The sequence below is a fragment of the Pinus tabuliformis genome, chromosome 9 (assembly GCF_031772625.1).
Source record: "Pinus tabuliformis cultivar Carrire ecotype Pingquan chromosome 9, CPIR1, whole genome shotgun sequence".
In the NCBI taxonomy this organism is placed as follows: domain Eukaryota; kingdom Viridiplantae; phylum Streptophyta; class Pinopsida; order Pinales; family Pinaceae; genus Pinus; species Pinus tabuliformis.
In genome coordinates this window covers 1,588,405,032-1,588,430,269 of record NC_142307.1, presented here as the reverse complement: position 1 = coordinate 1,588,430,269, position 25,238 = coordinate 1,588,405,032, and the positions used below count along the sequence as shown (strand labels likewise).

The 25,238-nt window shown below is 39.3% G+C and overlaps 1 protein-coding gene across 1 annotated transcript; it reads right to left on the bottom strand.

The window, feature by feature from the left end:
- Positions 1 to 3,327: 3,327 nt before the first annotated feature.
- On the bottom strand, positions 3,328 to 4,659 carry LOC149154782 (uncharacterized). Its single transcript, XM_089444229.1, has one exon. It carries the CDS (start codon positions 4,657 to 4,659, stop codon positions 3,328 to 3,330), a length of 1,332 nt encoding a protein of 443 aa, XP_089300355.1.
- Between the last annotated feature and the right edge of the window lie 20,579 nt (positions 4,660 to 25,238).

Below are 25,238 nucleotides of genomic sequence, written 5' to 3'. Positions count from 1 at the left end.
TGTGTGTGTGTGTGTGTGTGATTTAAAATACAATTTTATCAATTTATATTTAAAATACAACTTTGTAGTATATTTAACTTTTGGTTTACACTACATTTTTTTTTTCCCGTAGAAAAAGTCGTAATTTCTATTAGAAAAAGAAATTACATTCTGTAGATGCCAAGGCATATGCATGATGAGGCTGGTCGCCTCCACCGGATAGTAGCAAAAAAAAAAATTCTACAACCTTGTACAGATAATCTTAACAGGTTTTCCTCCACATAGGGAGTTCAGTTCTCAGATGTATCTTTAACCAAAATTTATACAAAATAACAAGAGTGTGCTCCACGCAGGGAGACATGCTGTTAAAAAACAAAAATAACATCTGCAATTCATAAAAAATAAAGAGAGATATGTCTGATAGATCTGTGCTGAGTTTCAAAATATTTCCCAATAGTTAACAGCAGTTGCTGTCTTCTAGCTTTGTGAGGTTCCAGTGTGCCAAAAAAGTATCAAAAAAGAACAACTGTAGATAGTTTTGTAAATATAAAAACAGCCTCATGGTTGTATCCTCCGGAGAGAGCGCAGATCGACAAAAGGTCTGTGGTAGTGTTGATAGAAGAGTCCATCCAACTCTTCCTATATCAGCCAGTCTTCTTCTTGCCTTTGCACTGCCTATTTTGATAGGAGGTCCGCCCTTGTGTTGCGCTCCCTGTAAATATGTTGACAAGCAAAATGTTCAAATAAATCTATGATCCTGTGTGTCTCATCCAGAATGTGACTCAAAGAAAAAGCAGAGCAGTGTGATGTTCTATTTATCCAGTTGCAGACAAGTTTGGAATCCCCAAACAGTTGTAGCTTTGAGCATCGTTTTTCAAGAGCAAAATGAGAGCAGTGGACAGTTCGGCATAGTTATTTGTGCCCCTTCTCAGGTGCATTTGTATATGGAAAAATTGACCGTCCCTGAGGTAGAGGAGGGCTCCTCCGCCACAGCCATCAGCTTGGGCCGAGCCGTCGAAATAGGCCCATGGGAAAGATTTGTCAATGTGCTCAGGGTGGATGGTTCTAAGGGGGGGGCTGTGAGAGGTCATCCGGGAGTAAGTCAAAATCGGCAAGGATCTGGGATCTGATCTTAGGCCAGATGGGGTCTCTATGGTCAAAAATAGCTTGGTTCCTTGCCATCCAGATACCCCAGCACATGAGGAGTGGTAAGTTCCTCTCTCTTCCTTTGTGTTTCTCTAGCCAATTCAGCCAGGCTTCGGTAATGGTTTGTCCTTGCCATTGATTGAAAGATGGGGAGGATGAGGATATGAGGGACCATTGTGCAGAGACAATAGGGCAGGATAGAAATAAATGATCAGTGTCTTCCTCATTGCTCCTGCAAAGATGACACCAGAAGGGTCCATGGAATGATCGTCTCATTAAGTTTGAGCCAGTGGGAATTTTGTTGAACAGAATGGTCCACATGAGCATACGCGTTCTGGGGGCCGCTTTGAGTTTCCATAGTGCTTTCCACCAAAGCTGGACATTTTCAGGCTGAGCATGTTGCATGAGCTTTAAGTAACCTTCCTTGGGGGTATATGTTCCATTTTTAGCAAGTGCCCATACAATCTCATCTTCTCCTTCCGTTATCCTGATGTGTGCTTGAGTGAGGGCTTCAGTGAAAATCTCCCAATCATGCCGCCATTGTCCCGGAATGTGGAGGTCATGTGCTGACTTCCAGGCCTACTGGAAAGGTGTGGTGCTTTCATGGTCTGCTATGTGGGCTATGTGGGAGACACCCAGCTCCTGAAGATGGGCGATTAGTGGTGTTGGAAGTCGATGGGCGTTGCCACACCCGATCCATGGATCTGTTCCTATGCGTACAACATTCCCCTGATGTATCCTCCATGTTAAACCTTCCCGGATGAGAGGGAGGGAAGTGAGGACAGCTTTCCATATATTGGAGTTCCTTCCTCTCCCTCTGTGTTCCCTGCGGATCCAGCCGAATATGTTTTCCGGGGCAATATATTTTTCATATACCACTTTTGTCCAAAGGCTATGTGTGGTAATGAGCTACCATCCTAGCTTTGCTGCCAAGGCTTTAGCAAAAACATCCAATCTTTTTATACCCCATCCTCCCCATTTCTTTGGTCTCGCTATAGTATCCCATTTTACCCAGGCAAAGAGGCTTCCCTGTTTGTTCCCTTTCCATAAGAATCTACAGCAGATCTTTTGTAGTCTGTCTAGGATTCCTCTTGGAATCCAGGCCAATGACATCCAGTATACAGGGGTTGCTTCCAGTACTACTTTTATGAGGGTAAGTCTTCCAGCCCGGGTGAGGTATCTGTTATACCATATATTTAATCTCTTTTCCACCTTTGCAATAATCCATATCCAGTCAGCAATTTTGTATCCCCCATGTTTTATTCGGAATCCTAGATATTTCAACCCATCCTCCATCTGGTGTGGTGGGAAGGGGAACCGGTGCCGGATGTAAAAGACTTCATGTTGCGAGCAGCCTATCTCTGTGAGGGAGGATTTGTGAATATTTATGATCATACCTGTAGCCTTCTGAAAGAGGTTGAAAACAAACTGCAAGGACGAGGAGTCGGCCAAGCTGCCATTTAAGAAAATGAGCACATCATCTACAAATAGTAGGTGAGTGAGAGAGCAATTTTCCGTGATTTTTATACCAGTAATCCTGCCTCTCCTGTGTTCTGTCCCTATCAATCGGCTTAGTCCTTCCATAATGAGCAGGAAAAGTAAAGGAGATAGGGGGCACCCCTGCCTGAGACCTCTTTCTGCTGTAAAGAAAGGAGTGGGGGATCCATTAAGGAGGATGCTATACGACACATCAATTATACAGCTCAATATCCTTTTGATGAATAAGTAGGGGAAGCCCAGGTGTGTAAGAAGCATTCGAATGTAGAGCAGGCTTGCCCTGTCGAAAGCTTTGGAGAAGTCCACCTTTAAGATCATGCCCTTCAGACTCCTGCTTTGCATCAAATGAAGGAGCTCTTGTGCAGTGCCAATAGCTTCGTGGATCTGGTGGTGCTGAAGGAAAGAGAATTGTTCCAGGGATATATGTGCCGAGAGGATGGGCTTAAGCCTGTTCGCAAGGATTTTGGCCATGATCTTATATAGGCAGTTACAGAGCGATATGGGCTTGAAGTCATTGAAAGAGGCTGGCTTGTCGGATTTGGGAATGAGGGCTATGAAAGTGGCTTTGATGGCCGAGGGGATTTTTCCTAAGCGGTTTCAATGGTTAATAACCTTGAGGAGGTCCTGGCCCAGAAGATCAAAAAAATCAAGGTAGAATTCGATGGTCCATCCGTCAGGTCCCGGGCTTTTGTCTTTTTGGAATCCTCAAATAGTGGCTTCAAGCTCCCCTATTGAAACCTCCTTGATGAGTTCTTCAGCATCCTCATCATCCACAAACCTGGGGACGAGCTTAGCAACTCGCATGATCTCTAGCAGATTGGCTTCCCTCGAGGCCATATATATGCTCCTGAAGTGTGAGGTGGATAATGAGGCTAGTTCTCTGGAGTTGTGAACTTGTTGTCCCCGGTCATTTTGCAGCTCCCAGATAGTGTTGATCGATTTCCGACCATTAGCAAAGCGGTGGAAAAATTTTGTGTTATCATCCCCTTCTCTAATCCAGATTGCTCTGCTTCTTAATCTCCAGCTTGCCTCTCTGCCTCTGAGGATTTGGGTTCTCTGATTGATCAGGTTTCCATACTTGGATTTCTGTTCCGGGGAGTTGAAAGTTCCATCCGACTGCGAATCAAGATCAGCAATTGCTTGCTCTGCTTGGGAGATTATTAAGTCATCATGTTCCCTCTTTTTGTGAGCCCAATCTCTGGATAGCACCTTTATTTCAGTGAGGTTTTTTATAAAGCAATTGGCTAGATCCTCCTCCTCAGAGATTGGGTGTGATTTCCAGAAGTCGGATATTAGTTTGATATAGGAGGGGTCCCGGAGCCAAGTGGAGTTGAACTTGAAGGGAGATTTTTGCTTCTGTTGTTTTTCTCCAATTTCTAGAAAAATAGGTCTATGATCCGACATGCCTCCGCTGCCAACCCATTGCCTGGATCTTGGGTGACTGTTGTGAAAGGCCTCCTTGATAATAAAGCGATCCAGTCTCCTGGCCAAGCTTTGGTCGCCCGACCGGTTGTTCCTCCAGGTATGCTGAATCTTGGCCGAGGGGATGTCGATCCAGTGGTGGACCTCAAGCAGCTGCTCGAAAAGATCAGAGAGTGGGTCAGTCTGCGCCATATGTCCCCAGGATTCTGAGAAACCCATAGAGAAATTTAGGTCTCCCCCTAGAATTATATTCCCATTTAGGAGGAGGTGGGAGCTGAGGAGCTTTCGCCAAAAAAGTTCTCTGCTGTGACATGGTCCATAAACATTTATGATTCTTAGCTCTTCCTCCAGCTCCTTGGAGTATATGTCCGCCCCCAAGAAACCCTCACCACCCCATATGTTCTTCAGGTTAATCAAGCGGTTCTTGAACCCAATTGCAATGCCCCCAGAGCGGCCCGAGACATCAATAGCATGGAAAGACCAATCATGCATCCAAGAGCAGAGGATGGAAGTGGTTGAATCCGCTTTGCAAAGGGTTTCTTGTAAAAAGATAATGTCAACCATCTCGGATAGAAGGAGTCGCTTCAGGGCCAGCTTTTTCTCGGGGCTGGCCATCCCTCTGCAATTGAAGGACAAAAGCTTCATGGAGGGGGGGGGGAAGGGTGTCCTTTGCTCTAAGAACCCTTTCAATGGTGTGTTGTTTGCCCTGGATCACTTCGTCCCTAGCTTGTTCTTTTGCCTTGTGTATGTTAGAGGGTCGACCTCTACCCTGCTTGGGCGAGAGGATGGATGGGGCAGTGTCCAATCCTATGGCGTCCGGCTCTTTCTGCTTTGCAGTTGAGCGGGTGGAGTACCTCGGAGTGGAGTTTACTGAGGGAGAGGGCGATTGAAGGGGACGGGACTGGACGGAGGAGAGGGGGCAGGTGGTAAAGAAAGTCGATGGCTGCGGGAGAGGGCAGGTCATATAGAGATGGTGAGATTTCGAGGGGGGAAAGGGCGGGCGGGAGCCCATCACCAGGTCAAGAGCCGATGGGGATGAGGGGCCGGGAATCAAGACCGGAGGGGGCAAGTGGGAGGATAGAGATAAACAAGAAGAAGCAAGATGCGATGCAGAGACAACTGGGGGAAGAGACATACCCGATGAAAAGACGACTCCCTTTGCTGCCCTTGAGCGCGTCAGTGGAGGAGATGGAGGCCTGATCGGGATTTTGCCCTGCTTTTTTTCAGAGGTGCAAGCAGCGCTTCCACTGTGTCTGAGGTCTTGATATATTCCGCCCTTGGTGCTGCCGCGGCCGGAGGAGCTGGGGGTCCCGCTGAAGTGGGTTGGTCCTGCATTATGGATTCCTGCTGAGACTTTTTGAGGAGGGGGAAATCTTTGTAGAGGTGACCCACTTGATGGCATCTCCTACATCGATAAGGGATTCCTTCATAGTCTAGCTTCTACTTCCTCGAGAATCATTTCCACTGTATAGTGATGTGTTCCTGCAGGCCTCCTCTCGTGTCTAGGTGGACTAGAATCCTGGCGTATGCCATCATCCCTGTCGTGATATAAGATTTGTCTGATTCCATGAAGGTGCCCAACGAGTTTCCAATTCTCCTGAAAATGTCCTCGGACCAGTACTGAAGTGGCAAGCCCGGGAGTCTTACCCAGACAGGCCCGACCCCAATTTGTTCAGTCTCCGGGTCGAAGAGGGGTGTCCATCTTTTAAGAAGTACTGGTGCTTTTTCGAAGTGCCAGAAAGATGACAGTACCCAGCTCGTGTGGTCAGCCCTTGCGAACCTCAACGCAAACCAGCCTCGCACGAATGTTTGGACAGAGGGGATTTCCGCCATGTATTGGCCCCAAATTTCCGTAGCCCAGGTCTTCAGTTTTTCCGCTGAGTAATTCCTGCCCGGATGCGCCCCACAAGAACTTTGTCTGCTAAATCCATCGCGTCTCCCCACTGGATGTCTTCTTCTAGCCTCAGAATGATGTCCTCAGGTCTGGATTTAAAGCATCGTTGTTTCTTCGTCGGGCGGGAGGACATACGGCTAGGGTTTGCAGATGCCCTAGATCCAACAGGTGCATCGACGGAGGGGGAGGGGGAGAGGGATCGAGAGGGGGGGGGATAGCCTCCGGGAGGGGGGGGATGGGGTTGTAGCTTCCAGATGAGGCAGGGGGAGCAGTAGGGGGAGGGGAGCTGTAGGAAGGGGGGCTTCAAGGGGAGCGTCAGATAGATGAGGAATGGGTTGTAAACCCTGTAGATTTGAGGGGCCGGCGTCGATAGGGGAGGATTGGAAGCACTCCGCTAGAAACCCTAGGGAGGCCGGAGAAGGAACAGAGAAAGGAGCCCAGGAGGAGGGTTCGGCAGGCTGTAGAGCGGCAGGGAGAGCCGGATCCGTCGATTGTGTGAGATCCTCAAAACTGGCGGACAGACTTTCACTGTACAGACCTCCAGAAGCCGTGAACGTGGAGCGCCAGATGGATCCTTCTACCAGCGGAGAGTCCGAGTAGTCCACCTCTTCAAGGTCCATCTCGCCAGTTGCTTAAAACAGAATGTAACCTCGGAACCAGGTAACCGTCGGGGACCGTCGCCGACAGCAAGGAATGTCGTTGTGCCATTCAGGGGCGAGAAAAGAGGAGAAGCAGATAATCGTCCGGGGTGAACAGGCGGGAGGAAAGTGACGGGCGACAACCGATAGCTGTTGGGTGCAGCGACAAAGACCTTGCAACGATTGGCGAAGAATGGTAAACCAAAACATGGTGAAAAAAGGGAAGGGTAAGTGGAGAGCCTGCAAAGGTAAGGGGGGAAACCAAAAGACAAAAGTAAAAAAACCCCAATCTCAAGTCTCGAAAGAGTACGGTGACGGGGATGGCTGCAGGACCGATGCCGGCCTGCAGCCCCGTTATACAAAACTCCGTTCAGGCCATGCTACAGGTGTCTGATCGTACCAACTCCGTCCGCCCTCTCCTCACCGGTTTACACTACATTTTATATGAAAATATTTCTTAATAATTTAGTCGCTTGCCACAATTAAAAAAAGTTAGAACCCGATAATAGAAAAGAAAAAAGAAAAAAGAAAAAAAAGAGCATGCTCAACAAACAAAGTTAAAAAATGTTAGAACCTGATAATAGAAAAGAAAAAAGAAAAAAGAAAAAAAAAGAGCATGCTCAACGAACAAAGTAAAAAAGATTTTCATATAAAATGTATTGTAAACCAAAAGTTAAATATACTACAAAGTTGTATTTAAATATAAATTGATAAAATTGTATTTTAAATCTCATATATATATATATATATATATATATATATATATATATATATATATATATATATATATATATATATATATATATATATATATATATATATATATATATATATCATTTCTCTAAAATTGTATTTTAAATAAATAATTTCCAAATTTAAAACAAAATTGATTTAGGATAATTCCATGCAATATTGTAGATGGAGCCGATTTGGTCGAGGACTGTCAATAGTCGGGAGTGTCTAGAGAGACCATTCAAATGACAAGTCCGACTTCCGACCTCATAGTCGGACCCGTCTTTCCACTTTCTTTCAGTAGGGACCACAAAAAAAATTATTTGCATATAGTGGGCATATTTACGAGGCTAATTGGTTGCAGAATGTCATAGCACTGTCCAAAACACAATGCTGACCTCTGATCTCATAGCCAACCCAACCACAGACTTTCTTTTGGCATAGCCCACAAAAGAAACATATATGCATAATTGGCCTCTTTATAATTTATCATTTTGTTTTTTTCATATTACATATTATTTGATAAAATTAATTTAAACTAATTTATTTTTTTTATCAATAAAAACATAAATTGGATAAATTATACTTACAAGATAAAATGTTTAAAAGACACGAACCCATTATCCCATTCTCTAAAGAAAAAAATAAAATATTGAAGCTAGAGTCAAATTGTCCGAGAAGTGTCAGTGGTCGAGAGTATCTAGAGAGACCATTCAAACCACAATGTCGACATTCGATCTCATAGTCTGGACTCACCTCCGATTTACTTTTAGTAGGATCCACAAAAGAAATATGTGCATATAGTGATGTGTAACCTCATAGTCAGCCCGACCTCTGACTTGCTTCTACAAAGGCCCACAAAACAAACATACGTGTCTATAATTTATTATTTTGATTTTTCACATAACATATTATTTAAATATAAATTGATAAAATTGTATTTTATATATATATACTTAATATTTTAGAATCCATTCTCTAAAATTGTAAATTAAATAAATAATTTTCAAATTTAAAACAAAATTGATTTAAGATGCTTCCATGCAGTATTGTAGATAGAGCCAATTTGGTCACGAACTATCAATAGACGGGAGTGTCCAAAGAGACCATTCAAATGACAAGTCTGACTTCTGACCTCATAGTCGGACTCATATTTTGACTTGCTTTCAGTAAGAACCACAAATGGAATATGTAAATATAGTTGGGCGTGATTACAAGGAGGTCATTTGGTGGCAGAATGTCACAACACCATCTAAAACACAACGTCGATCTCTAATATCATATCCATCCTGACCATCGACTTTCTTCTGGCAGGGCCCACAAAAGAAACAGATATGTATAATTGGACTCGTTATAATTTATTATTTTGTTTTTTTCATATTACATATTATTTGATAAAATTAATTTAAAACGATTTATTTTTTTATCAATAAAAACATAAATTGAATAAATTGTACTTATAAGATAAAATGTTTAAAAGATGGGAACCAGTCATCCCATTCTCTAAAGAAAAAATGAAATATTAAAGCTAGAGCTGAATTGGTCGGGGAGTCTAAGTAGTCGGGAGTTTCTAGAGAGACCATTCAAACTACAATGTCGACCTCTGATCTCATAGTCGGGGCTGACCTCTGACTTGCTTTCAGTAGGAGCCACAAAAGAAATATGTGCATATAGTTATGTGTAACCTCATAGTCAAACCGACCTTCGACTTGCTTCTACAAAGGCCCACAAAACAAACATACGTGTCTATAATTTATTATTTGTTTTTTCACATAACATATTATTTAATAAATTTAATTTAAAATGATTTATTATTTTATCAATAAAGAAATAAATTCAACAAATTATTTTTATAAAACATTTAAGATTTAATTTATAACATATCAACTCATGATAAACTTCATCATAAACCTCGTTTAAGTCATTTATAAGAAGTAATAATAATAACAACATTAAACCTAGATTTTGAGTCGAATTGTTCGGGGAGTGTCAGTAGTCGGGAGTGTCTAGAGGGACCATTCAAACGACAATGTTGACCTCTGATCTCATAGTGGGGTCCGACCTCCGACTTGCTTTCAGTAGGAGCCAAAAAAAGAAATGCATATAATTACGTGTGTTTACAACAACCACCACTGACCTCATCCTCAACTCGACCTCCGACTTGCTTCTACGAAGCTCCACAAAACAAACATATGTGTCTATAATTTATTATTTTGTTTTTTTACATAAAATATTATTTAATAAATGTAATTTAAAATACCTTATTCTTTTATCAAAAACAAAAAAAATTCAAAAAAAATATTTTTATAAGACATTTATTTAAAGCAATTTTACAGAAATATTATTATTCTTCCTATCTAAAAGTTTAAGATAGAAATCCAAAAAACTACCTACAAATTAGAAGAAAATTAGGATTAAAATGCTTAAAAGATACGAACTCGTCAACCCTCATCTAAAGAATAAAGCAATCTAAATATTGTTCATAAATTACAAAAGTAAAAAACAACTAACTTAAACATCAGTTGCAACTTCAAGACTGCTCAAACCTCAGCCTTTGCCAAGCTGGCTCAGAGCTCAGCCTTTTCCTTATGATTCTTCTCCAAAGATACATTAATTGCCCAACCATGAAGTCGGTCCCGACCTCAACTACGGGTTTCCTCTAACTCCAATGAAAATGAAAAAACTGAAATGGAGTCAAATGCCCCTATAAAAACTCGTATACATGGGTCTGGAACATAAAAGGCATATAAAAAACTCACATACACGAGTATGCTAAAATGCAAACATGCATCAACTTCCGACATCACAAAGCGTCGCGCCCAAATGAGGTCGGACTTATCTTCTTCCCAAGCTACTTATTTATGTCAATAGAACTTCAACCCCCCGACTATATAAAACAGCACAATTTGTAGTCGGAGCTGCCACCTTTCTCACTAGCCTTCTAAAAAAGAAAAGATCCCTATACTCCTGACTTCGCAAGTTTTAGAGTAAATTCTGGGAAATCTTTGTCATAACCGCTACAAAAAATCATGGAATAGGGGTCGGCAGACAACTTAAAACCATAACATATGGAATTGGGTTCGGCACCTTTCCCACGGGACTTTTGCAAATGCAAATATGGGTCAACCTGTGACCTAGACTTGGTTCGTCAATACTAGTTTATTCCTATATAATTTCATCCAAACCATCAAAACTTGAGCCGACAATGTATTTAACACATTTGACCCATTAAACCAGAGTTTGTTGATAGAGAGAACTCAAAAACTTACCCAGTTTCTGCCGTTAGAATCCAGCAATCCGCTTACCCGAATAACTCTTATGCTCTAAATTCTAAAGCTTCACCTACAAATTTTGTGAAACAGCAAACCATTAGAACTCCAAATTATGCACCATGACCATTAAACTAGAAAATAATGTTCATACATTTACCTATCAAATCGTCGTTGAGGAGTTTGGAAAACCTGCATCCTGCCACATAGTCGAACATCTTCAGCATTCTGCACAAAAATCTTACTGCTCGCACCCACCCGAAGTAAAAAAAACTCACCTGGTAACAAGGAAAATCTGACAACGAGAAGTAAAGCCGCACAAAAAACACAGGCACAGAAATAGGAAATCCAACCTCAATGAGTGCCACAACACCAAGAAAAAAATAAAATAGCCACTTTGAACAGTAAAAATAGCTAAATCCGCTTCTCTATGATCCATCAACCATAATAATAAATTCTCCACCAATACTCTTAAAATGAAATTAACACCACCAGAGGTCAAAGCAGCTCAAGTTAACTCCCAACTTTAAGAAGGATCACTCTTCCCTGTAGCTACACTGTTAAATCCGATCTATCGTGCATGGTAGGATGATGTCGACCATCGAATTCCAAAGCTCAGGATGCGAAAACAAGCTAATGTCACGCAAAAAATTCAGCCAAAAGCCTAATGTTAACTATAGAGATTTGAAAAATTGCGTTAGTATGGACAAACTAATAGCTTTGAACCGATCATAGACGCAGTGACATAATAAGGCATAGAGCATTATTCCTTACTAATAAAAAGGTTTATATGACCTTGTGACATAAGGGTAGAGCTCACAATAAGTCTCAAAACTCTTTCGTGGCTAAGTCTCAAAACTCTTTCGTGGCTAGTTAGTTGAGACGTACATTAGAAGTGAGGAGGGGGGAGGAGGAGCAAGTCATGGAACTCGAACTCTAAACCTCTTGCATAAAAATGAAGTAAACATTCAGAGGTCCCATAATCGAACCTCATGGGAGTTGGGATACCAATGTATAACCATAGACCCGAAAACATCTTCCACTCAAAGCAAGAAGCTCCCACTTGAGCCCTTTAGTGCTCATTCGCTTTCAAGAATATAACAATAATATGTTGGTAAATACCATTGAGTTTCACCCAATTTATTAAATTTTCCTTAGGGAACGAAAGAGCCAGTTACTTACACGTCTCTTAAATCTTTTTAAGTTTAGAAAAGAAGCCACAACCACTACGACCTCAAGCAAAATCAAAGCGAACAAGAAAAATCTTAATCAAAAGCATGGACGTTGCAAATAACTAATAAGGAAACGTTGTTCGATGTTGCTGTCAAGAAAATCTGAAACCTTCTAGGATCAGTACAACGACATTGTTTGTTTGGATTTTCCCTTGGACTGTCGGTATTTCAGTAGCAAGGAAGGCTTTGGTGTATTTTGAAATCCATTGCAATGGCCTCAGTTTCGAAAGAAACAATGATATGTTTCCCGTCAATCGCAACTTCCACGGATTTGGGTGCTAAGGTGGTTCGAATTTGCTTTGCATTTTCCATTAACACAGTTTTGGGGTTTCTAAATTTAAGCTTTTGGGATCCATAATAATGATTAAAGAATTTTTTAGGTGATAATCACATCATAACTAATTTTCCAACATGTTTTGAACCAACTAGTGTGGTTCATAATTTTGCCCTGATGATGAACCACACTAATTGGTTTGAAACGCCTAAAAAAATTAGTTCTAATGTGATTATCACCAAAACATTTATTTAATCATTAACACACTTCTCAGAGTTTACATTGATGGAGGGGTAATATTATCAAATTCATTGATCAGTGAGCGAGCGTTTAGTTTATATACACCTCATCTAAGGAAAGAGTGTATTTTTCATTTGTCCCTGTTGCAAATATAGAATATAAATCATCCACTTCAGAGGCCAAGGACTCTTTCTCTGCTACCATGTGCGTGTCTAGGAGCTATGGTTTTGTATGCACAGCCAATGGCTTGCTGCCTATCCGACCTAAATCAACGAATCATTGTATGATATCCGAAGGGTGGAGACTGCATGATTGGTATTCGTGAGTGCTTTCACATGTCAAACGTTATAAATTATATCAGCCATAATGTTTATACCATGGATTACTAGAGCCCGAGATCAGTTCCCTCTGTCATGCTTCTGGTTCTGTTCATTGTGGCCTCCAATGCCACAGTGTTGCAGAAAGTTGGGTTACAATCGAATTCTTCTAATTCTCAAGCAGTTATTAGCTCCAATTTGGTGCTCGTTACTTTATTGGACTCCCATTACACCAACTTGGCGTAGCCCGTGGAGAAAGCATTGTTACTCTAGACCTGGAAGAAGTCACTGGTAGCAACAATGTCACAATCGTTGCTCCCTAAAATTAAAATCCTGGAATGAAAGCTTGATCCAGAGTTCAAGGGTTTCTTGCACGAACCAAGGAATGGGAAGGGCTTGCAAAAGCTGCTCATGTTCCACGTGGTTCCACAAAGGACCATTGTCAAGGAATAGATATTTTCTCTTTTTTGTCAAATATTTTTTTAAAATTGATGAAAGAATAGTAATTACATATCTTATGCCCCCTATACTTCGCTGAATTTTTTTTATCAAAACCTAAAGCAATAGAGTTATTGTATGCTATAACCTTCAAAGCATTACGAATATTGAGTTTTTGCAATGTGGGAAAATGTAGACATCTACAAAACAATGCATATATCGTGGCGTGTAGCGGTGTAGCGGTGTGCCAAAACCGTTGAAATTGAAATAACTAATTTAAAATATTATAGACCCACCCTATTCCTAAGAACAAAAAAATATTAATTAATTGGTTATTTGGAAATTGAGTTTATTTCATATATTTGAAAATTATTTAATTCAATTTTGTTGTGTGGAGATGTCGAGTAACCATTGTGCAGAGGTGCAGAGCTCAACACAACTTTTTCACATCTCAAACTTTGCACAACTTCTCCCCTTAACTCCTCTGCACTAGAAGGAAATCCTGCACATAACGCCATAATTGCAATTGTTGTTTTCATTTATTTTGTTGAAGGCGAAAAATGTTATCATTTTATTTTGTGAAAGCCAAAAGGAGCCGATTTCCCAAGAAATTCGAGTGAGTGTTGGTATTAAGAGTCAGTTTAAATTAGAGAGAAATTCAAGAAAACTTTAGGAAGTAGGAAAGTAAATCATAAAGATTCACACAAGAAATACATGGTAAAAACTTGACAGTGTGTCAAGGAAACCTCCATGGGGCAAGGGATTGGAAATATTATTAATAAATATGATTTTCTAAGTTACAATCATCTCGGGAAGTCCCAATTAATATGGGTTACTTCGTTGCATGACTTCTTCTCGTTATAAAACTAATTGAATGGTAAAAACTACATTTACCCATAATAACATTACTTACATAATTGTTGTCATTTTTCTACAATCTCCACCTTAACAACAATTTTCCTAATCTTTTGCCCATGCCCATTCATCATCTCTTCTGCAAGCCAAGAGAATCCAAACACCATCGCAACTTCTCTACTAAAACTAGCTTCGTGAATATGTCTACACGATTCTCCTATGTATGGACCTTCTTGAGAGCTACTTTTCCGTGATCGATCACATGTCTCACAAAATGGTACCTAACATCAATGTGCTTGGTCTTGCTGTGATAAGTTGGATTTGTAACCAAATTAATAGCACTCTGACTATCACATAATACATTCACTTTCTCTTGCGTCTTTCCAATCTCATCAAGTAGACCTTTCAACCAGATTGCTTATTTACTGGCATTTGAAGCAGCTATATACTCCGTTTCAGTAGTGGAAAAAGCAACAATTTCTTGAAGCTTTGACATCCAACTAATTGCTCCACTTGCAAGAGTAAATATATATCTTGTAGTAGATCTCCTTTTTTCCAAATCACTTGCATAATGAGCATCCACATATCCGTAGACTGGACCTTCACTACCATTAAAGTTGATACAATGGTCACCTGTGCCTCTCAAAACTCTCAAGTATTGAAGCACCCATTTCATAGCTCACCAATGTTCTTCTCCTAGATTTGCCACGAACCTACTGACAACTCCAACTGCATGGGAAATGTCAGGCCTTGTAGATACCATTGTATACATTAAGTTACCTACCGCATTTTCATATGGTACATGAGATATATACTTCTTTTCTTCATCAATTCTAGGACTCAAAACCGAAGAAAGCTTAAAATGGGAAACTAATTGAACATTAACAGGTTTCACATCGTTCATATTGAACTTTTCAAGTACTCTCTGCACATACTTATGTTGTGATAACCAGATATTTCCATTTTTTGTCTTTATGTATCTACATGCCCAAGATATGTTTTTTCACTCCAAGATCCTTCATATCAAACATCCTAGAGAGTTGGGCCTTTAACCTGTTCATCTCTTTCATGCTTTTGTTTGCAATAAGCATATCGTAAACATACAAGACCAAGATAATGAATATTCCATTAAAAATTTTAAATTACACACAATGATTATACTCACTTTTAATAAATGTTTGGCTCACCATGAAAGCGCCAAACTTCTTGTACCATTACCTGGGAGACTGCCTCAAGCCATACAATTATTTCCTGTGCTTGCAAACTAATCTTTTGTTGCGACCTTCTACAAAACCTTATGGTTGTTCCATACAAATTTCTTCATCCAAATCACCATGTAGAAAAGTTGTTTTAACATCTAACTGTTCTAACACAAGATCAAGTAATGTGGTTAATGCAGACACAATACGAATAGAAACAAGTTTTACAACTCATGAAAAAATCTCATGAAAGTCAATAGCTTCAACCTGAGAATACCCTTTTGCTACCATCTTTTCCTTATACCTCTCGATACTTCCATCAACATTTCACTTCAATTTTAAGACCCATTGGCATTCGACAACACTTCTTTCTTCAGGAAGTTCTACAAGATCCCAGGTTTTATTGTTCTCTAAGGAATCCATTTCTTCGTACATAGCCTTTTTCCAATTTTTGCTATCTTTTGGGTGTTTTTCTTTCCGTTATAGACCTTCATAGAGTGACTGGTCATTGAACTAGTTCTATAACTTCAACAATTTCCTTTTGCATCTTCTTCACTTTTTTCTTGAGAAGTCTCTCCTTCCTTTCGACTTTTTGAAAAGGGTTTAGCCTCCAACTGAATTTGTTGATTCGACTATACATGTTCTTGTTCAACTTTTTGAACATCTTATTTTAGAAGAGAATATTCATCAAATGTTACATCTCTACTAATGACTATCTTCCGCGAAGAAGGATCCCACAACTTGTATCCATTCACCGCATAGTCATACCCAGCAAAGATAATACATTTTTCTTTTCAGTCTAACTTCGAACGTTGATTCTTTGGAATAAGAGCATAGGCATCACAACCAAAAATCCTTAAATGTGAATAATCACAACACTGACCCAACCAAACTTCTTCATGAATTTTACAATTAATGGCAACTGGAAGTGATTTGTTAACTAAATAACAAGCAATAGATATTGATTTTTCCCACAACTCCTTTTGCAGGTTAGCATTGTTGATCATGCTTCTATCTCTTTCCATAAGAGTTTGATTCATATGTTCAGCAACGTCATTTTGCTGAGGAGTATAAACAACAATTTTATGTCTGACAATACCTTCATCCTTACAGTATTGTTCAAATTCTAGGGAAGTGAATTCACCACCATTGTCAATTCTTAAACATTTAATTGATTTGCATGTTTTCTTTTCCACCATAGCTTTAAATTGTTTAAAAACATTAAATACAATAGCTTTTATTTTCAACATATAGACCTAGACTTTCCTGGAGAAATCATTAATAAATGTTAATAAGTATAATGCACCTCCATAAGATATAGTAGGAGATGGTCCCCAAAGATCAGAATGAATATAGTCCAAAATTTCTTTACTATTATGATTTCCATTTTTAAATTATGTTTACGTTGTTTTCCATACACACAAAGTTTACAAAAATCCAACCTCAAAGATTTCAAATTAGGAAGCAACTTGCGATCCATCAGTACCTAAAGACCCTTTTCGCTCATGTGACCCAATCGCTAATGCCATAGAAGAGTACCTTCTTTTGCCTTCTTAGATACATTTATTGCCTCACTGACATGAGTACTTCCTTTGAGTCTGTAATGGTTTCTAATATTCTCTGCCTTCATCACAACCAAAGCACCTTTTTAAACTTTCAACACTCCATTTTGACATGTAAACTTGTAACCCTCCCATCCCACTTTAACTATATCATCATACATTTTAACTTTGATATTTCCGATCCCAACAGTTTGACAATTACCCATAAACATAGAACTACCATTCATAGCTTCATATGAAATGGACCAATTTTTGTGTGGACTTATGTGGTGAGAAGCACCAGAATCTAACAACCGATTTTCATAATTCTTAGAGACATTGAAAATAGGTAAAGCTTCCTCTACCATACCTAACTCAACTATATTTTCTTCCTTCTTTGGGTTTTCAACAGTCTTTCTTGAGGTGTCCAATTTTATTATTGTACCATCATTTGGATTTACACTTTTTTCCCTTTGATTTTGATCGAAAAGAACTCCTTGCTTTCTCCCCTATTTCCTTTGACCAATGTCTGACTACCATGGATTTTGGTGTGGAGGTTTAAATGTTGGACACCCTTCGTGCTTCTTCAGATAACAGAGCTCCCACAACTGTATCAAATGCCAAAGATTTAGTTGTGCTCCAACTGATAGAAGTTAAGAAATGGTCCCAGGACTCGGGTAAAGAACACAACAAGGTCAAAACTTTGTCTTCTTCCCAAAATTTAACTTCCATATCTGAAAATTGGAAAATATGTGTATTAAAAACTTTAAATGTTCTGCAATTTTTGTATCCTCCTTCATCTGAAGACTATATAATTGTCTTTTCAAATAAACTTCGTTGGTTAAAGATTTGGTCATATGCAATGTTTCTAGTTTTCCCTATAAACTTGATGCCGAGGTTTCTTTAACAAGGTTGAAGAGATTTTCATATGTCGGGCACAACCTGATGGTACTAAGAGATCGAGCATCTAGTTCCTCCCAATCCAAATTTGTCATGCCAACAAGTTTCTTTTTAACACCATCTAAAGCTTTGTGCAACCCTTGTTGCACCAGCAAATCCCTAACTTTCAATTTCCACAATGTGAAATTGTTCTTTTAGGTGAACTTCTCCACCTCAAATAGAATTTGTCAATTTTTCCATTTCTTCCTACAAATCCTCCTACTAGAGTTTCCTTCTTTCAGCTTGCCTTTTTAAATCTCTTCTACAGAAAACTGAGCCTTTAAAAAAAAATTCCCTTCTAAAAAATTATGAGCGATCCTTCACTCCTTTTCTTAATTATAAATAGGAATGTGGCTACAGATATACCTCAGATTCTCTAGCGGAGGCTCACTAAACTGCACACACGCATCAACACTCACCAACAACTCTATCTTTTCTTAGGAGGGCTCGATCGTTAGACTCTACGACCTCTTCTTTCTGACAAGTGCTCCCACTCGATAGCCTCTTCCTCCACAACTTCTAATAAAATCGAATTGTCAGCTCTGTCTTTTCTCAAGAAGGCAGTTCACTTTCTTTCCGGTGGCAGCAATAGGCTCAAATCACTATTCGAGCAACTCTGTCTTTCTGCGAAAACTTGTTCACTTTCTTTCTGATGGTCCCCTTTCTCTCCAACACTCTCCGACAGTAGGGGCTATTGGCGGCTCCGTTTTTTAAAATAATCATTTGGGATCCCTTTTTCCCCAGTGTTCTCTCCAACAGCGGTGGTTAGGACCAGCAGCGAATGGAAAATGAAGGTTTGTATTGGCAACTCAATTCCAATCGTTTTCAAGCGACGACTTAAACAAAACAAAACAAAAACGGCACGGTTGCTTCCCTCCGCAGTGGTTGCTTGAACAACTTAGACATACAACCTCCAAATTCATCGACCGAATTTCACAATGACAATAGGCAGACAATGGTTCTGGTTTTCTTGTTTTTACCAAACTTCAGCAACATCTCACTAGATTCAATACCACTTTTTGGTATTAAGATTTGGTTTAAATACAAATGAAATCAAAAAGAACTGCATGAAAACTTTAGATAGTAGGAAACTGAATCATAAAAATTTAGACAAGAAATTACATGGTAAAACCTTGACAATGTGTCAAGGAAACCTCCACAGGGCAAGGGATTGGAAATATTATTAATCAAAGATGATTCTCCAAGTTACAAGCCTCTCGGACAATCCCAATTAATATGGGGTACTTTGTTACATAACTTCTTCTCGTTATAAAACTGACTGAATGGTAAAATCTAAATTTACCCACAATAACATTATTTACATAATTGTTGTAATTTTTCTACAGTCAGGGCCTCGTCGGTTGCAATGGTTACATCTAGTGTTTCAAAAAACTTACACCTAGTCATATTGTCGTATGTTCTACGTTTTGGAGTCGCAGCCAATTCACTAAGAAAATTTGATTCATTTGTTTTTTCTCTAGCCATCCTATCCGAACAATATTCATATGTTATCGAAATTATTCTAAACATTCATAAAACTATTTGTGCTTGATGTTGTTGTCAGAAATGCATAATTTCAAGGAAAAATATAAAGTTTACACACGCTAAAAATGTGCATCATTGAATCTAAAATAACTTATTGTTGAATCTATCGTTGAAGCTTGTGCAAAGAGCTTTCACTATGTGAAGATCTTTCATTATGTGGAGAGCTTTGTGCAAAGAGTTTTGTGTGGAGACATTTTTGCTTTCATTGTGTGGAGTTCTCTTCGCACTCCACACAACCTTTAATCAATTAATTAGTGATAGAAGTAGAGGCAGGGACTATGCTGCATTGCAACTATTATCGTTATCTTAATATACTATTGGTTGAAGATAGAATACTCAAGAAATAGTAATCATAGATAAGGTTCAAGATTGTTGTGTAATGGTCTTCGAAGTGAAATAACTAATGGCATATATTATCACCTTGGGAATGTGTAGATCGTTCGATCCATGGCACTAGATTTGGCATCTTGTCTCCTTGCCATCGGTTGGCTAGATTCACAATCACAGCACCAAATGTGATGTGCAAATATATAATGAAAAAAAAAATATTAAAAAATTTGAAGCTTTCTACAAATATATACACATAATTAATATATATATATATATATATATATATATATATATATATATATATAATATTTTTGCTATCAATACATTTCATTAAAATAACATTTAAAATCAAAAAAATTACTATGCATTTTATTACAAATAGAATAAGAGTTCACTATTCTTCCAATTTAGAGACATATGTTCGTTGTATATAGGTTACATATTTGAAATTGGCACTAAAAATCAAAAGTGCTAAGTTGAACTGGGAAGGAATGGAATAATCAAAGACAAGTTATGAGGACAACTCTAAATTCTTAGTGGAATTAGCGCTAAGTCTCTGGTTTTAGCATCTTAAATATCTATATTTGTTTATGACATTTTCGTTTAATTAGTTTTAATGTTTAATATTCTTTTTTTTATATGGTCAAAATGGACGGAATCTACCCATGGTATATGCCCAGTTCAGTTTGATCTCAGGAACAAAAATAGCATGGTATTTTCCCAGTTCTAGTTTGATCCCAGTGACGAAACTGCCATGGTATTTTCCCATGGTATTTTCCCCGTGCTAGTTTGATCCTAGGGACGAAAACCTCCTGGGTATTTGATCGCAGTGACGAAAATACCATGGTATTTTCCCATGGTATTTGCCTAGTTCTAGTTTGATCCCAGGGACGAAAACCTCGTGGGTATAATTTTTTTGGTGGATCCATCCAAGGTCCACAATTGTGCTTGTCTTTGTTTTATATTTTAATGTGAAATCGTGCATGCCATTGCAGGGGCTCTGATATTATTGTATGGGCATGTATTTGTTTGGTGGATCCATCCAGGGTCCACAATTATGCTTCGGTGTCTTTGTCTTATCTTTTGATGTGAAATCGTGAAGTTGCAGGGGCTCTGATATTATTGTATGGGCATGTATTGGTTTATTCAGTTAATAATATAAATAAAAGGTTTTTATCCCTTCTATGTTTGGTTTTTGTTGAAAGTATTTTATTAGAACACTTAAATGGGGCTCCAATATTATTGCATGGGCATGTATTGTTTTATTCAGTTAATAATATAAATAAAAGGTTGCATTTTTCTTTCTAGATTCTTTCTATATTCGGTTTTTGTGAAAAGTATTTTATTAGAACACTTAAATGTGCCAGATTTGTTTCCCAGATGCGGGTGTTTAGCACTGCATATGGTACGAAGGCGGCTTGGTGGGTTGGTGCATGGCTCATTCCCACTGCCATCTGGCCTCGTGTGCTGCCGACCTTAATACTCTCTGCAAGCTCCTTCAATGTTGCATTATTGCAGCTCATTCCTCCATACTTGCCTTCTCGTCCTTTTGATATGGCGCTTCTCCCCTGTGAATGTATTGAGGTTCCAGGTGGTACTGCTATCCAGGAAACGCAAACTCATGCTGGTCTGAGTGTCCCAACTGTTAGCAGTTCTTCAGGCAAAGAGGGCCATCCCTCTGATGATGATGGCCCCTTCAATTATGGGTGTCGTATCGTTGAAGAGTCGCCTTCCACCACTCATGAAGCATAAACAGGTCCGTGCTCTTTGGTTTTTGTTTCCCTGTTGCTCAAAGTTACGGGTATAGTTGCATTTTGGATCAGATTACAGTTTTGACCTGGGCAACGCTTCCCTGCTTATATGCATAAGCCCAGACAATTCGTTTTGGTCCCTGAATTACCTCTGGTCAAGTGTTGACAATGTTGTATTCTGTGTCCATGCACTAATCATGGTCCTGGTCCTAGAAGCGCTTCTAGTCAGTGTATAGCAAGTCTTTTTGGTCAATTTTCAGCGATGTAATGTGAGTATGCCGCCTAGGCTAGACTTCTCGAGGCCGACGCCTCTATATAAATATTTTTTGTATCAATATAAGAGTAGACATATTAAAAAATAAAAAATAAAAAATAAAAAATAAATAAATAAAAAATTAATTCGTTGTCCAGGATCGTATCAAAATTGTGCATTGATAAAAGATTGCATTTTTCTTTCTAAATCCCTTCTATATTCGGTTTTTTATATTTGCAAGATTTAAATTCTTGGCGTAACTTCAGTGAGATTTCTTCTCACCCTAGCCGCAATCTCTATCTGAGTTGGTCCTCTATATCACCTTAGTTGGTCTATTTTTTTCCAAAATTTTGGAAATCTTCCTACAACGAGTTCGAGGGTTTATTATTTTTGCAGGATCTAATCGGATTTGCAGACCTAGAATCTTAGCAATAAAGGTTGAATTATTAATTCCTTCATGGAAGATTAACCTTTTTAAAATCAAATTTCTACCAAGGACGAGAAGCTAGATTTGAAGTTGATCCATATTTGACAGAACTGAACGTTGAATGTTTCTTATGCGTAGGGAGATCTGATGGGTACGTTCTTTACAGTCAGAATATCGATCTATCAAATTTCTGCTAGATCAAGTTGTTTTCAGAGAAGAGGGATTTGCCATTTCTCAGTCGAGGTGAAACTATCCAGATCCGTGGCGTTGTATCTTTGTTGAGGGACCGAGGGGTTTCATATAATTATGTAGATCACGTTGGCAGTTGGTGGGCTAGAGGGTGTGTCCAAGGCCGAGAGGCCATACCAAAGTTTACATCAGTGGTTTTCGCGCGTAGTGGTTTCAGAGTTTGCACCATTGTAATTAAAGCCTTCTTCATAAACGTTCGTCAATCAAAGGAGTCGTGTTCCCCAGTAGAAATAAGCGTTCATCGGACCCTAGTCCTTCCTTTCCCTTTGGAAGCAAAATATGCGGTTTGCATGTGATTTAACATGTCCTTGTAAATGATTATGGAGGGAGTAGCGCAAATTTCAAACTCTATCAAAATCAGCATGCCATAATTCTTTTTTTTGTAATTTTGGGTCGAAGCTCAATCTGAAGCATTGTAGCACCAGATCACAGATCCATTAAGTTCACCGGGCTTTAGGTCACAGATCCATTAAGTTGACCAGGTAAACAGTCGACGCACCAGGGTTATACGAGTTGAAAGTCGTCGCTCCAGCACTGTGGGTTGTTTTACATTTTTGGGTTTTGTTGCAGTTGTGCTTGGCTGAATTGGTGACCAAATAGAAGACGTGCATGGATAAGCTTACCAATTTGACTAATTACAGTGCACCCATATTTCACCACAGGAGATCGCATTCTCTGAAAGGTCGTGAGGCCATTACATATCACGTGGAGCAGTTATAAGGACGCAATTCAGTCGAGGAAGAACGCCCCCACACTACTAATCGAAAGGACGTTGTCTCTGTAATAGTTGAGGTCGTAAGGGGAATAATGTTGTACGCCAGGCAAAGCATCCATAGCTTCCCAAACACTAAAACTTGAGGCCAACATTGGGCAGCAAGAGGATGGCGGATCGTGGGCCGTGAGTGTGATTGACAATCCGAGGAGTGTGGACGTGCAGAAGTAATCAAAGGGCCGAGAAACTGGGATCAAGGGATTAAAGGAGCATAAGGGAAGTTGTGTAGTTTCCTGATGTAAAAAACTCTGGATCGAGGACGACAGGACCATCTCCCTTATCTCTCTAGATGTGGATTCTTCAATACCATATTCTCATATTCGAGGGCAAAGGAAAAAGCCAGTTGACTGGGTCGAATACATCTGTAGGTTCAGGAAGTGCATAAAGAAATTGACTACCTTCGATGGAGGTGTAATCTTGCATGTATCAATTGATTTCATTGTGGCGTGAACGCATTGTGGTAACCCAGTGCGCAGAGTGTATGCTCGGAACAAGTGTGATAAGCCAGTTTATGAATTTGTTGCAAGAACCTGTTACGGGGTGCAAGGCAGTGCGATAAGTAAATGGCAGAGTTGTAAATAAGGTCATTGAGAGTTTGATGTTGCTGAGTCTTCGTTGGTCTGAGAAACATTATTTTCTAGATCATTACACTTTGTTATAGCAGAGGTTGTGATAGCTTGAGATCAAATAATGCGATGGTGTGTGCACTTTGGCGTGTGGCCTGAACATTACAAACATCTCTGCATTTTATATGCCAAGAATAGGGATTATTCGACTAACATTATTTTTAGCAAGGGCTTATAATTAGGAGTTGATATTATATTGATCCATGTGGATGAGACTATATGTTCCTGAGGTTTATGCTACTTCACTCCTTGAGAAGGGTCAAACCACAAACATCTGTTGAAGTTGTGGTCTGTTTATTTTGAGTCCAAGCCATTCCTGTACCAACTGGTCAAGTCTAATTATTATCACTATTCTACTGAGCGATGAGTTTTTGGTATTTTGGGACTGATATTCCAGTGAAGTCTATTGTCATCCGAGTTATTGGTATCTTGGGACTGAAATTCCAGTGAAGTCTATTGTTATCCATTAAATAGCACAAAGTGTCTGTTGCTAAAGTAAACATGGAGTTGAAGTTTTCTGGGGCAGTGTGTATACCAGGTCTCACTATCTCTGAGTTTAGTCATCTTTTTTCAAGTAATATCAGGGCTATAAACTCAAAACTGTTGTGAGATAAAATAAAAATAAAAATAAAGTGAAGGGGGATCATTTCTAAGTCTGTGGCTATAGTATCTTTGGGTCAAATTTGTTCTCCCTACGAAGAATTAATGTAATCCTACATGGGAGAAGATGGATTGTCTTGAAGAGACCTTGGAAAACACCCAAAAACTTCTTGATGAACTAGTGAAAATATATAGTCTTTTACACAACAATACCTCCTTAGACCAAAATAATGGTCAAAGAAGCAAACATTTTTCGAAAAGATTCTATGTCATTTTGGAGTAGATGTACCCACGGGAAGCGAATGAAGGACAGGAAAGAGGGGCTAAGCTCCTCACACTTGGATCTGAATTGCAACAAACAAAGTCAGACATATACCTTCATGAGTTGGATGAATTAGACACATGTTTGTCCAGGGTGGAGCATCCTTGCGAAGAGGTCAAACTTACAGTTGCTTCTTGTCTCAGCGGGATCATAGATTTAACATCACCGCTACTGCCTTATAATAATGATATCGTGAGAGATATTGCAATTGATAGTAAAATCCCTTTAGTGGTTGAACAACATCATGCTTCCTACCTTTCACAAGCGTCGCAGAATCTTAGAACTCATGGCAAAGTTTAGCATTGACACATTCATGTTGAATCTGAAATATGACGACTTAATATTTCAAGTGTTGTAGAACTTTTACACCGGCATTACATCAGCTCATCCAGATTGTGTCAAAACAAGCATGCAAAATATTGTGTCCTTATTCCTAGAAGGAGATGCTGACATGAGATCCAACCATTGACCATTTGGAATAAGTAACTAATTGTATCACCATCTACCTATGATCTAGTGGAGAAGTTGGTCAGGCAAAACATAAAATTCTCAGAAGGATGCTGACTAAGAAGGAGCTTAAAAGGATTGCTGGAAAAAACAAGAACAAAGGTAATTAAACCTACAACAAAAATGAACTAATAAGAAGAGGACTATGCTTTGTCTTCAAGGGACCTTTGGCACTTGACCATTCATGTTCAAGCGATGGGAATGAGGCAACAAGGACATAATAAGAGAAGATTCCTTTAGATCA

Coding starts and splice junctions, on each gene's coding strand:
- LOC149154782 (XM_089444229.1), bottom strand. CDS start 4,659: ATGGCCAGCCCCGAGAAAAAGCTGGCCCTGAAGCGACTCCTTCTATCC.